At 37.7% G+C, this 15,086-nt stretch overlaps 2 protein-coding genes across 2 annotated transcripts in view; one reads left to right on the top strand and one right to left on the bottom strand.

Moving 5' to 3' along the window:
* Positions 1 to 5,987, bottom strand: part of agbl4 (AGBL carboxypeptidase 4) — a 472,100-nt gene extending 466,113 nt beyond the window's left edge. The window contains exons 1-3 of the mRNA XM_033027816.1: positions 5,934 to 5,987; positions 5,283 to 5,404; positions 630 to 748 (exon numbers count right to left, since the gene is read on the bottom strand). Of these exons, the coding sequence (XP_032883707.1) occupies positions 630 to 748; positions 5,283 to 5,404; positions 5,934 to 5,987 (295 nt within the window). The remainder of the gene's footprint in view (positions 1 to 629; positions 749 to 5,282; positions 5,405 to 5,933) is intronic.
* Positions 5,988 to 12,637: 6,650 nt separating this feature from the next.
* elavl4 (ELAV like RNA binding protein 4) overlaps positions 12,638 to 15,086 on the top strand; it is a 101,991-nt gene continuing 99,542 nt past the window's right edge. Inside the window, exon 1 of the mRNA XM_033028565.1 lies at positions 12,638 to 12,992. Within this exon, the coding sequence (XP_032884456.1) occupies positions 12,975 to 12,992 (18 nt within the window). The 5' untranslated portion in view covers positions 12,638 to 12,974. The remainder of the gene's footprint in view (positions 12,993 to 15,086) is intronic.

Genomic DNA, 15,086 nt, shown 5'->3' on the forward strand with positions numbered 1-15,086 from the left:
TAATTAATCCTGCTTCATTACACAGGACCAGATCTAAGATTGCCTCCCCCCTTGTCGGTTCTGTGACATACTGTTCTAGGAACCCGTCTCTAATACATTCTATAAACTCTTCCTCTAGTCTACCCTGCCCAGTTTGGTTTGCCCAATTAATATGAAAATTGAAGTCCCCCATGATTACAGCAGTTCCCTTTTTACATGCGTCAACTATTTGCAGATTTATGTTCTGACTAACAGCGTCACAGCGTCATAATAATGTTATCCCAATTACCATCCAACATTAGATTATCACAGTGTGGAATAAACATTGTTGATTCTTTGATCACAGAAACCTTAACTGTGATAGTGCTGGAAAAAAACTTGTGGGAATCTAAACACTATACCATGCTTTTTAAGTTGCTAGTGGTTTGTTGATGAAACAAGTTATTATCTTTGGTTGAAAAATTAGATTGTGTTTACATTTTGTTTTATTTAACTTAATTCAAATTAACATGTTTTATAATCAGTATGTCAACAATTTTGCAAGGGTCCATATTCCCTACAGAAACCAGACACTGTTAGAACACAAATACAACATTGAACAAACAAACTATAGATTTGAAGACAAATTATTTTCATAATTTTAGACTTACCACTTTCAAAACATGCATCAAATATTAAGTGTCCCTTCTTAGGAAGCCCACAGTAGCCAGTGGGAATGACGAGAAATTTACTGACATTCCCTACTACTGTATCTTCACCCCCATTTTCACTACCTGTAAAGGTGAAAAATCCTTCTATTAAAATACAAAAAATATTTAACTAATTCTGCAGCATCTCAACATTATTAACGTAATTTTGTCATATGCAACAAAAAGATAGTTAATAGTCTTTAAACAACCCACTAAATGCCAACCAGTGCTTTTAAATTCAGATTAATAAACATGATCAACAGAAATAATTTCTGACTGGTTACATCATGTCAAATTGGCACAGACAGTTGTGAATTCATTTCACTGCACCTTTGGGTGCATGTGACGAATAAAATTGACTCTGACTTTGATAATTAACTTGAAAAAATGCAGTTATACATTAGTCACTTCTAAAAGTTATCCAAGCATTGTGCCAGTGTCACTTGCTATTTTCAAATATATTACAATTAATTGTTATTAATGTCGCTTAATCATTTATATGCATTTCAGAGTTACCTCTATAAATGAATGTGAAGAACTACTTCAAACCCACAATTCGTCTGCACATAATCCTGGTCCTATTATTGTACATATAAATACAACAATAGATGATGAAAGCATATCTATGCACACAGGGAATCAAGAATATTAAGGCACAGTAAAGTAATTGGTTCACTTTACAATGGCATTATTAAAATAGCAATAATGCCCCCTTCTCTCCTTTGATTTGAATGCCTGGGTTTTATAGGGTGTAGGCTGACAAGGTTCAAGTGGATTTAGCTCTTACCAATAATGGGATGCGGATTGGTCTCTCCTGATCAGTCAGACAGTGATAGGGATCAGAGTGACATCCAAGGGAGAGAGCGCTATCACTGCACATAAGCTTGATATCTTTTCTGGAGATGAAAGGAATGTCTCATACAGCTTTTACAAATATTAAAGTCTTGCTTTCAACATTCCACTACTCCCAATGATCAGACGTTAACATTAAAAAAATAAAATTAATAGAATTAGGATAGTTGGCAGAAAGTCAGTGGGCCAAAGGGCTCCGATTCCAAGATCCAGACTGTTGGTAAATACATAATGAGGGAGGCTCTTCCATTCACATCAATCAGTGGATTGTCAATGAGAATGTTTTAAGTTGAGTCAATACCAAAACATGTTCATTTGGGGCCATAGGAAAACCAGCAACTGTATATCCTAAATTCTATGGTGTTAGCGCCCACTGCATCCACTTCCATGATGTATACACAGTGTAATACTGACTGCTTCGGCTATTTCCCCACTGCATCAACATTTGGTTACAATCCCAAAAGAGTAGGTGTTGCATAATTTCATATTTAAAAATATGTCATGCAATCCTCAATTCCCAAGGCTGGATTCCCAAGGGGGTCATGGGGATGGTAGAATTGTTATTTCAGATCATTAACACACCAGCACTGGCAGTACTCAAGTGCAGTCTTCTTGTGTTGGAGGGAGCATACAGGGGATATGGGATAAACCAGTCTGTTGGTTAGTGAAGTGAATGCGGATGGGGTTGCACGTGGTGTAGTAGTGGGAGAACAATAAGAGGAAAGAAAATTCACCGGGCAATAGGGAATGGGAAAGAGATCAGATGGGCAGCATGTTCTGCCATAAGAATCTGGAACAAGGTTGGAAGAGGATCTGTAGAGAGGTGTAATCAGGGGACAGAGACCAAGATAATGAGAACTGGTTAGTGCTAATGGTGATAGGGATCACCGTGTTTGGAGGACATCAGGGGTTCAGGGATCACTGACTGAGGCAAAAGAGGCGAGGAGCAAATATGTGGCTAGGTATTTTACTTATTCTGCTGGCTTCCAGGTTGGCCCTGGATTTTTTAGATCATGTTATCCCAATATTGCCAATGGCAAGTGTCATGAGGGAAAATTAAGTTTCAGTTTTCCTGCAATGCTCCAAAAAGAGGAAACATGGAAATTGTGTAGAGATCATAAAGCTGCTTCATGATAAAAAGTATTGTCAAACCACAACTCTGGATTAAATCAATTTCAAATACATGGCCTAAAAACAGTGCAATGTGGTTCAATTCTTGGGCAAATAAATATAAATGAATGATTTGAGTTAATAAAGAAACGTTCATATTGCACCTAAGATAATATTACACAGATCACTCTGTAATGTAATATTATCTGAGGTACAATTTGAACACTACCTGCATAGCTACCTGTAATGACACCATACCTTTTAGATTACAAGTAATGGCTATCTATTTAACCACTTAAGAAAGAATTTGGGTAGATGCATTGGATCAGATTCTGGATTTAATGTTATGTAATGAACCGGATTTGATAAAGGACCTCGAGGTTAATGAGCCATTAGGAGGTAGTGACCATAACATGGTCAGGTTTAATCAACAATTGGAGAGGGAGAAGGGTAGATCGGAGGTGTCAGTGTTACAGTTGAATAAAGGGGATTATGGGGCATGAGGGAGGAGCTAGCCAAAGTTGACTGGAAAGATACACTAGCAGGGATGACAGTGGAACAAAAATGACAGGTATTTCTAGGAATAATACAGAAGGTGCAGGATCAGTTCATTCCTAGAAGGAAGAAAGATTCCAAGGGGAGTACGGGGCGACCATGGCCGACAAGGAACGTCAGAGACAGTATAGAAATTAAAGCGAAGAAGTACAATGTAGCAAAGATGAGCGGGAAGCAAGAGGGTTGAGTAATGATTAAAGAACAACAGAAGATAGCTAAAAAGACAATAGAGGGAGAAAAGATGAGGTACGAAGGTAAGCTAGCCAAGAATATAAAGGAGGATAGTAAAAGCTTCTTTAGGTATGTGAAGAGGAAAAAAATAGTTAAGACCAAAGTTGGACCCTTGAAGACCGAAAAAGGTAAATTTATTATGGGGAACAAGGAAATGGCAGATGAGTAGAACAGGTACTTTGGATCTGTCTTCACTAAGGAGGACACAAACAATCTTCCTGATATAATAGTGGCCAGAGGATCTGGGGTGGCGGAGGAACTGAAGGAAATCCACATTAGGCAAGAAATGGTGTTGGATAGACTGATGGGACTGAAGGCTGATAAATCCCCAGGGCCTGATGGTCTGCAACCCAGAGTGCTTAAGAAAGTGGCTCTAGAAATTGTGGATGCATTGGTGATAATTTTACGATGTTCTATAGACTCAGGATCAGTTCCTGTGGATTGGAGGGTAGCTAATCTTATCCCACTTTTTAAGAAAGGCGGGAAAGAGAAAACAGGGAATTATAGACCAGTTAGCCTGACATTGGAGGTGGGGAAGATGCTGGAGTCAATTATAAAAGATTAAATAGACGCACATTTGGATAGCAGTAACAGGATCGGTCCGAGTCAGCATGGATTTACAAAGGGGAAATCATGAAGGGGAAACCAGGGATATTCAGAAATCATTTGATAAAGTCCCATGTAGGAGATTAGTGGGCAAAATTAGGGCACATGGTATTGTGGGTAGAGTGCTGACATGGATAGAAAAATTGGTTGGCAGACAGGAAACAAAGAGTTGGGATTAACGGGTCCCTTTCAGAATGGCAGGCAGTGATTAGTGGGGTACCGCAAGGCTCGGTGCTGGGACCGCTGCTATTTACAATATACATCAATGATTTGGATAAAGGGATTCAAAGTAACATTAGCAAATTTGCAGATGACACAAAGCTGGGTGGCAGTGTGAACTGTGAGGAGGATACTATGAGAATGCAGGGTGACTTGGACAGATTGGGGGAGTGGGCAGATGGTAGATGAAGTTTAATGCGGATAAATGTGAGGTTATCCACTTTGGTAGCAAAAACAGGAAGGCAGATTACTATCTAAGTGGCGTCAAGTTGGGAAAAGGGAAAGTACAACGGGATCTGGTGGTCCTTGTTCATCAATCTATGAAAGTAAGCATGCAGGTACAGCAGGCAGGGAAGAAAGCGAATGGCATGTTGGCCTTTATAACAAGAGTCGTCGAATATAGGGGCAAAGAGGTCCTACTGCAATTGTACAGAGCCCTAGTGAGACAACACCTGGAGTATTGTGTGCAGTTTTGGTCCCCTAATTTGCGGAAGGACATTCTTGCTATTGAGGGAGTGCAGCGTAGGCTTACAAGGTTAATTCCCGGGATGGCAGGACTGTCATATGCTGAGAGAATGGAGCGGCTGGGCTTGTACACTCTGGAATTTAGAAGGATGAGAGGATATCTCATTGAAACATATAAGATTGTTAAGGGTTTGGACACGCTAGAGGCAGGAAACATGTTCCCGATGTTGGGGGAGTCCAGAACCAGGGGCCACAGTTTAAGAATAAGGAGTAAGCCATTTTGAACGGAGACGAGGAAACACTTTTTCTCACAGAGAGTGGAATTCTCTGCCGCAGAGGGCGGGGGAGGCAGTTTCTCTGGGTGCTTTCAAGTGAGCTAGATAGCGAAGTCAGGGGATATGGGGAGAAGGCAAGAACGGGGTACCAATTGGGGTTGATGAGCCATGATCACATTAAATGGCGGTGCTGGCTCGATGGGCCGAATGGCCTACTCCTGCCCCTATTATCTATTGTCCATCTCAGAAGTAGCTAATTGACTCCATGCTTTAGTGGTGTCATGTAGAAGAATTTATAAACTTTTCATAGTCCAGATATTTCTGCTTAGAAAATGTAAAGAGAGTCCGAGTACTTTCTTTACAATTATTCCTAAAATCATCTGATTTGATTACCAGGTCCCTCAGATCTACTTTTCCCAATATCTAATTTATTCAGATTATATTAGCATTGTAAATTGAAAGAATCCAAGCAAGCATAAGAAATATTGTTCACCTGATACCATTATATGATTCTACTACACATTTCTGTAGTAGAAAAGGTCAAAAAGACCAGCTGTGCAACAAAACTCAAAACTAATGTGTGGACAGAAATATTAAAAAGTGGGAATGAAACTAATAATGGGACTTAAAATATTGTAATCTACACGGTGTGGTGGTTTCCTATGCAGAATATTAGAATAGTTCTGACGAGGAAATTGTTAATGAACATAATCATTTGCCAAAACACTCATAATTAGAGCCAGGATTTTGCCATGAATGCCATGTGCCTTTTCATGCCTTTTTGATTTCACCAAGATAATGTCTTTTTCACGATTGAGTGCCTAAATCAGCCTTTTTGGGCGTTTTGCTAAAAGGTTGTGCTATTTTTTAGTTTTACCATGAATACAATGAAGTTTTCTATGTTAACACGTTAATATTAATGTTATTAACGTGTTAACATAGTATAACTTACAAGAACATTTCCACCACCTTGGCGAAACCGGAGGCGTCGCCATCGGTCGTTCATTCGTTCATGCCGCTGCCTGCTGGTTAACTCTTCTCCAAGATCTATTTAAGAAAGAACTGCAAATGCTGGAAAAATCGAAGGTAGACAAAAAATGCTGAAGAAACTCAGCGGGTAAGGCAGCGTCTATGGAGGGAAGGAATAGACGACGTTTCGGGTCGAGACCCTTCTTCAGACTGATGTGGGGTGGGGGATTGGAAAAAGAAAGGAAGAGGTGGAGAAAGTAGGACTAGAAGGAGAGCTGGGAAGGGGGTGGAGGGAGAAGACAAGGGCTATCTAAAATTAAAGAAATCAATGTTGATACCGCTGGTGCGTAGACTACCCAAGCGAAATACCCAAGCTTGTCTTCTCACTACATTTACTGCTGGCTCCAGTCGCAAATCTGAATTTTCGAATGGTCTGTGCATGGCATTCATTGATGCTGGTATTCCACTGTGGAAATTGGAAAACAATTAGAGAAATACACAGAGGAACAAATACCAAGGGAGTCATCATTACAGACAAATTATGTTGATAGCAACTTCAACATTGTTGTGCAGAAAATTAGATTAAGTTGCCTGCAACAAAATATGGATCACAACAGACGAGACAACCAATGCTGTGGGAAGATATGTTGCCAATGTGGTCATCGGTACACTGGAGGCAGGCCAACCATCAAAGGAGTATTTGTTGACATCAGAAGTATTGGAGAAGTCAAACAGCTCAACTATTGCTCGGTTGTTTATATCTTCACTTGCTGTACTTTGTCCAGAAGGTATAAAACACTAAATGTTCTTCTGTTTGAGGCTAATGCAGCTCCGTACATGAAAAAAGCTGCTCATGCATGTTTTATTTCCCAAAATGTTGCATTTGACATGCTTAGCTCAAGGACTTCATTGAGTTGCTAAGCACATTCGTAGCTTGTTTCCAAATGTCGATCGCCTAGTTTCCAATGTCAAGAAAATCTTCCTCAAAGCACTCACGTGTGCAGTTGTTCAAGGAAATGGCACCCGAGATTCCGCTACCTCCTCAGCCTGTTTTGACTAGGTGGGGTACATGGCTCTCTGCTTTACTCTACTATGCTACAAATTTTGAAAAGATAAAATAATTTGTCAACTGTTTTATAGAAGAATCTGCTGCATTCAGGATCGTAAGTGAAATCATGCAGAAAAGGTCCCTCCACCGCGATCTTGTGTTTATTGCTTCCAATTTTGCAAACTTCCCACAAGCTATCATTTCCCTTGAGAAACATGGCAAAACATTAGTGAATAACTTGCAGGTTTTCAACAAAGTAACTGACGATATTCGTAAAGTTCCTGGCGATGTAGGTAAAGACAAACAAGGAAAATGTGAGGGAGTGATTTTAGGTAACAAAGATCTTGAAGAAATACAAAACATATCTAAAGTTCTCAAAGGTAGTTGTAAGGCACAAGATATCGACATGAATATAGAGTTGGTTGCTTGTTTTGGGTATGCACCAGTGACCTCAGCTGAGGTAGAAAGAGGTTTTTCACAACTGAAGCATATTCTCTGACAGACAGCATAGTTTAACACCAGATAATTTGAAATAAATGCTAGTAATTATGTGCGACCAGGCAACTTTGGTCATTTAATGTAGTAACCTTTATATTATCATTTTTAACCATATTTTGGTGGTGGAAATACATGGCTTTTTATGCCTTTTTTGTCAATTAATGCCTTTTTCGTGCCTTTTTTGTAATTTTATTATGCCTTTTTGCCTGCCTATTTCTGAGTTTTTTAGGGCTTAAACATCCTGGCTCTACTCATAATTAAGGAGTAATGGCTTTGGAAAAGAATAGTCCCACATCCCTAGAACTATATAAACTTACACAAAAGTAATCTTTTAGTATAAGTATTCTAGAATATACTCAGTTTACATGCTTCAATTCAAAGGTTTAACATTGAATGTAAAATTAACTACATAAGCCTACTGATGAAAGAAATGAACTAATTAAGCGACAACACCACTGCTTTCATTTATTTACTCCGGGAGCTATATCCATAGCAATTCTTCCTCCCTTCGTATACATTAGTAAATAAAATTATATTTATCTCTTTAATTCCTTTAACTGGTAACAAAAACAATTGCAAAATCTAAATTAAAGAATTCAAGCGTTTATTTAAATACTGATGAAACCGAAAGTTGGCAGTGTATTTAATAATCTCAATAACACATTTTGTTTTAAGAATATATTAACCACATACTACTCAACAATTACATTTGTTGTGCACTGTTATAAAATGGGCTACCAGTGATTTAGGGGAAATTAGTAAAAGTATTGGCAGTGATGGATGGGCTGGGTTCATTATTTTATATATTTACAATTGTGTTGCAATTTATTGTAGCAACCAAGAATTAGTGTTTTGCATGAATCTTTTTTCTTAAATCAAAATAACTGAATGTCTCCAAACGGTATTAATAAAGAGAAACAAAATTAACTGGAAACAAGCTGAGGAATTTAAGCCCAATTTATATGATGCACTGCACTATAAACTTCACTACCACCTCAAATTCTTAGCCTCAACCCTAAAGAAAACCAGCCAATAATTTGATGCATATTAATAACCAGCAGTTGTTTTTGATGTCTCACAGCTCCAGTAACCCAATTGCAATCCGGATCTCAGGTGTCTCCATGACCAAATAGATTTCCTCCAGGTACTAATTTTCTCACACATCCCTGACCTTGTGCGTAATTTAATAACAAAAGATATCAAAGGGAAATTGATGGATGTAAGTGAGAGAGAATGTTGAACGAGAACAAATAAAATGAGTGAGCAAATTGAATTAATGGGTTTGCTCCTGAAGGGCCAAATGGCCTCCTTCAATGCAACTTTGAGTACAAGATAAGCTACTTTAGAGATACAATCGGAGATAGCAAAATAAATTGCACTAAGGCACACAATGATGTTTCCTCAACATTAAGGCTATGAAATAGTGGTATTTTCCACCAAGTTTTGGTGACTTTTTCTTCAATCTTCCAAATAATAATCCTACAAATAATTTATCATAACATTAATATTAATATTAGTCAATCCTGATTGTGAAAGTGGCATTATTGAGTTTTACCCTTCAGCTACTTGACAGTACTTCTTATTCTACAAATAGGAAGTTCAACTGTCAATTCAATAATATTTAACTTTCAGCAATAGTTGACCTTGCTATCTGTTAGGAAAACAGATAGCAAGAAATAGATGCCCCTAACAGTGGAACCATGCAGGTACTGTAGATATTGGGCTATTTTTTGGAACTGGAACTTGGAACTATTCATTGAAACGTAAAAGGTCAGGATGGGTGAATGTGGAGTGGATGTTTTCACTAGTGGGAGAGTCTAGGACCAGAAGCTAAAGCCTCAGAATAAAAGGATGTACCTTTAGAAAAGACCTTCCAGATATCACAACAGCACAATACTCAAGAATATGCACACTCAGAAGAGGCTCTGATTACATTTTTTTTTCAATCCTCTCTGGAGTTATGCCAGCGATTTGGCGTACTTTTGTTTAAAAAAGGAAGGAGGGCTAAACCAAGTAATTTCAGGGCAGTTATTTTAACGAAAGTATTAGGTAAATTATTTCAAACAGTTCAGAGATACATCAATAACTCTTCATTTAGAAAAGCATAGATCAATGTCAAAGCGGTAGGGGTTGCTTTACTTTATCAGCTGCATAATTTAAAATGCAAGGAGGTTATACTACAACTAAAAGCATTGTTAGTTAGAACAATCTTGTGTACAGTCTTGGTCATCACTTTACAAGATACACTAGAGAGGGTGCAAAGGAGATTTATGAGGATGCTACCAGGGCTTGAACATTTTAAGCATGAGAAAAGGTTTGATAAAGTCAGGCTTTTTTTAACTTTAAAGCAGAGGAGGCTTGGGGGAAATGTCATTGGAATATAAAATAATGTAAAACCTGGTTAAACATTTCAAAATAATCAGTGAAAAGCAAGGAGGCTGGATTTAAAGTAACTGGTAGGAGTTTCTTTCCACCCATCTGTTGAGTGTTGAAGCCTATTGTCTCAAGATAGTGGAGTCAGAAACCTCATCACATTTAGTAAGTATCTAGATGTGTAGTTAAAGAGTTGTAACCTACAAGGCTATGGACCTGGCAATGGAAGGTGAGACGTTTTTTCAACCAGATCTTCTTATTTATTTTTAAATCCACGGTTTAAAGTTATGCACGAAAACCTTTATTTTTCTAAGCAATCTAAAGGGGAAAAAGGTTGGGGGGTTTTTAATGTAATATTGGCTTCAGCTCCTTCTCAACTAATAGTGGAAGTTACTTAGTTGTTATAGCTCCCACACCAGTTGCTTCTTAGCCAATATACAGTTGACTTCCCCAACAACATAAAAGCCGCTTACTTATACAAGTGAGAGCTAAATTGTGTTTAACATCTTGTAGTTGTAATAACAGCAAAACCACCTGCGATTACCGAACAATAATTTGGGATTATTACAGAGTAGTTTAATGTAACAAAACCTGAACATGAATAGTAATCTTTGCTCCTACAATTATTTATAGCCTTCTCTGGTGTAATCAAGGAAATATTTAATTTAATGAAATTTTCTCACTGCACAATATTCTGAAATGGCTTTGTGATGTGACGATTGAGTTTTTAAATGGAGAAACATATCTATCCAACAAACTTTTAGCATCCAAGTATTTTAATTTTTGTGCATGTAATTATTTCAGATAAACAATTAATTTTAAAATAAACGATTTAATTTTTAATGATTATAATATTTCAACATCAACCTTAAACATTTTTTCTAACCTTTACTAAGTACTCTGCAAAATTGTTCAGAATATTTGCAAACAAATAAGCTTATTTCTTCCTGCTGTCTGTGACAATTCTTCAATTTGACTGGCGACCAAGTCTCACTGATGCCATCACAGTTGTTGGATACATGGGATACCTATGAACAAATACCTGAAAGCAACCACTGTTGGAAAATGGAACATCCATGCCTGACCACATGTCTGTGTAAGATCAGCTGCCAACACTGTTGCTTTCCTACTCATGCAAAATTAAGAACTATAAATATAAGATTTTTTTCTGAGCTTGCTTATGCCAGATGCCACGAGATCACATAAACACTTGAACACACATGTAAATGCATTGGATTGTCTGAAACCTAGAAATAAAAAGGTTGTAGAAAACCAGTCTTGATCAGCTTTTTAAGAGGTTCACTTTGTGTTGGCTTGCAATTAATATTACTTGAAGAACTTTCTTTTAGTGCTCCACAGCATCTCAAAAATCCAAGGAGAACTAAGGCAGAAGTGGTTTATTAATTTTTTTGCACAAATAAACACTTTGTGATTTATAGATTTCAGGTCTCATAGAAGAAATCATGACACAAATATACCTAATGTTCATCATTAATAAGTTCAACTGAAGAGAAATTGAACAAAAATTAATCTTTCTTTTCTCTCCATTAATGCAGCCTGATCTGCTGAATACTTCTTATTTCCAGCAGCTGCAGTATTTTGTTTTCATGCTTTCATTGCTGTTGCTTATGTTAATAACTCGTTCTAGAAATTATAAGGCAATGTTTATTTAAAATATAAATGTATTAAAGTTAAAATGCTGTAAATCTGAAATAAAAATAGAAAATGTGTGAAATGCGAGTCAGGCAGCATCTGTAAAGATAAAAACAGAATGAATGTTTTTGGTCAATCAGAACGAGATGACGGTTTTTCCAGTGAAAAATGTTGTTAGATATATTATATCTATTATTATTTTTTTAAATGTTCCCTGAGAATGAAATTTATATGTCAAAATTGAATATAAATATACACTGGCACACAAATGGGTGTATTACTAAGAAACGATCAATTAGAAGAACATTTAAAGAAATCGTGCAGCCAGTCATTCGTTTTAAAATAATATGCACCACCACCAGTCACATTACAAGCTAAACAGAGGCAGCTGTCGGGCTGACGGTGCACGGACATGAGAAATGTACTGGTATGCAACAAAAATGCAGCAAAACATCTTCTCACTCTTAGTGGCATTCATACCTTCATCACATTAGTGGACCATCTTTGGACCAACATGTAAACAAACCGAATTTCCACACATTCTTGGATTTACATTGCTTGTTATTCCTTTAATTTGAATATTTTTTACATACAGAAGTAACATTTGAATACTTTCTCGAATATTTACCCCAAAATTAAACCACAGTAGTAAGAACTGATGTGCTAACAAACGAATTAAAAAGCACTGCGGTAGTCAAACGAAATTTATCCGACACAATTGTTGAATTATTTGACAGGGTGCAGTTTCCAAAAGTTCATGGGGAAAGCACCTGAACACAAATTAAATTAATTAATTAATAGGTCGATATAAGCAAATTTACACACCAGAATCATTTCTCCTGTCCGCCATTTCAATCTCAGAATTCCCAGATTTATCCATAACAACGCTGAGTTGGTTACCCTAGTGACTGACTGAGAGCAAGGAAGACAGAGAGCCAGAAGTGAGCAAAGGTTGGCGATCGGGGAGGAATTACTTAGTGCGTGGGCCTCAAACAAAGCTCCAAGTATTCGGCAGCTTGGCAAGTGGCGCAAAGCACATCGAACAGGCGACCGTTAACATTCACTCGCGAGCTCGCGCCTGGGGCTGAGCTCAGCGAGAGGCGCGCTCACGCCCTGGGCCACACGAGTGCACGCCGCCGATGCACTCAAAAAGACAGCGGTTCTTGACAATTATTGGGAATCAGCATTCTGCAAATAGTAGAATGCTTCCAGTGTAAAAACAAAATCTTAGGATTTTTTTTTAAATATGTAGAGATACTAAAGCAAAAAAGGTAACTATTTGTTATATTTTTTGTATTGCATCCATTGGTTGCAAGCAGCATTGCAGTTTGAAGGATTAACGGGGGTGGGGCACCTGATGTGCGAGGCTCTTGCACGGTGGGTTTTGTTACATTCCGTTTCGCCCAGTCCCCAACAGCTTCACAGGAAAGGTACGCAAAGATAGCGAGAAGGATGCGTTTAAAAACTCAGGTAAATTAAAACTATTAACGTTCTTCTACTTAGATAGTTTAAGTGTTCAATATGAAACACATTTAGTCAAAAAATAGCTTGAGGGATGTGCCAAAACCAAGTTTGAAAAGTTTAAATTGAAGAACTGCTAGCTTCGATGATACACCATTTCTACATTCTTTGAAAAAATATTAATTGGAGTCAAAGTCATATCGAAAGCATCAAATTATTTCGTTTATGCTTATTGTACGAGAAAACATGAAAATTCAATGGGTCCAATTCGACTCTTTGCACCTGTTAACAAAGTACATTGAATCTGTTTATATTATGTCAAAATAACAAGATTGGACGGGCAATTTAAAAGTGAAATGAGCTACTATTGGCTTTTAAAAGTGTGGCTAGGTAAGAAAATCGATGTTTTATTTATTGCAGAGTTTTTAACTCAGTTCTGTCATGTTTTTATCAGTTATTTATGAATCTGCCTGGAAAACATTTAACACAAGGATGATTGGTTATTCTTTACACATCGCGAGGTTGTTTCTTTTGGAAGAACGTTTGCAAATGATCACTAATAAAGTTCAAGAGTAGAGCGTTTCCATTCAATGTCAAACTATCAATCAAATAACTTAAAATTGTATGTGTAATGATTTTCCAACCACTATTTTCGGCCTATGAATCTGAACGGATGAAGATCCCATTCAATGGAACACGTTTTTGTTAGTGGTCCTTGCCCGCTTTTTGCTCTACAACCGCCAAAATTCTGGCACTGGCGCCAAATCGGAGAAAGCATGGAAACGTGGGGTGGGGGGGTGGGGGGACTCGGCTTGGTGAGAGACGTCGCAATGGGGAATTGAATGTGGGTACGCGAAGAATCCCAAGAAACTGTATATTATTTTGCATAACATTGTGTTTACCTGCTTCATATACGATTTTGCGTAATTATGAATGGAGGGGAGGGGGGAGGATCAATAGTAAGATTAAATCGTTTTGGCGCCATGCCATTATCCGCTGGACGTTATAAACTGTTCACTTAAAGGCACAAAATGTAAGGCCACTTTTGAACTCTCCTGTCCAAACGGCACCCTTTTGTCTAAAATGTTTGGGGATCTTTTATCTTCTCGAACTTCCATATTGCTTTTATAAACTCTTACTGAATATTGTCCAACTGTCCATGAAATCCCCTAGACAGTTCTAAGCAATGTCATAACAACCTTTATTGATTGTGATTGGAGTGCACTATCTGCTTCAATGGTACATAAAATGTAGATTGTTGGGTGTAGGTAGTCCTATTGAGCCTACAACATAATTGAATAAGATCATGGCTTCTTCTTCTTCTTAAGTGTGGCATGCACAGCCTAAAGTTGTAGGACAACTTGTTCTATTTGATCTTCTGTTTGTGCACGTCGAGTTGATTGCATTAGTCGAAACAGGGCAGACCACGTGAAGGTTGCAATCTTCCACCCCAGATCATGGCTAAATCCACTATATACTTTGCTTTGCTTTTCCTTCTATGATATCATTCCACTTCACTCCCCCCCCCCCCCCCCCCCCTGACCAATCTTGTTTTCTTGTAGTCTTGTCAATGTTCTATACAATTAACGAATATATCCATGACTGAATTATCCTGGTAATTCCAATGGGTTACCTCCAAGACCATGAGGTTTTACTTTCTATATTATAACAATTTTTCAAATGCCTTCTAGAAATCTGAGTTTAGTACATTCATCAGTGTCTCTGTATCCACAGGATATGTTGTCTTTTCAATGAACTCCAACAAATTGATAAAACCCTTGATCTTTATCACAAAAACATGTTGATTTTGCCTCGTTACCATGAATTTAAAAAATGCCGTTATAAATAGCATTTGTCCAACAAAAAAATATTATGTGGTGTCCTGTTTTCTACCTCCTTTTTGACTAAAGGAGATAACAATCTCACAATTCATAACATTCGAGACCCCAAGCTGAAGTCCATCAGGACTTGAAGATTTGCCAGCCCCATAGCTTAAGACAATTGGTCTAGTACTGCCTGGGTGATTGTAATTTTGCTGGAGTTTCTCCATTCTTTGCAAATTTTTTAACCAATTTTTTTTTTGCTGTGATAGCCAAACACTCA

The sequence above is a fragment of the Amblyraja radiata genome, chromosome 10, assembly GCF_010909765.2.
Source record: "Amblyraja radiata isolate CabotCenter1 chromosome 10, sAmbRad1.1.pri, whole genome shotgun sequence".
In the NCBI taxonomy this organism is placed as follows: Eukaryota; Metazoa; Chordata; class Chondrichthyes; order Rajiformes; family Rajidae; genus Amblyraja; species Amblyraja radiata.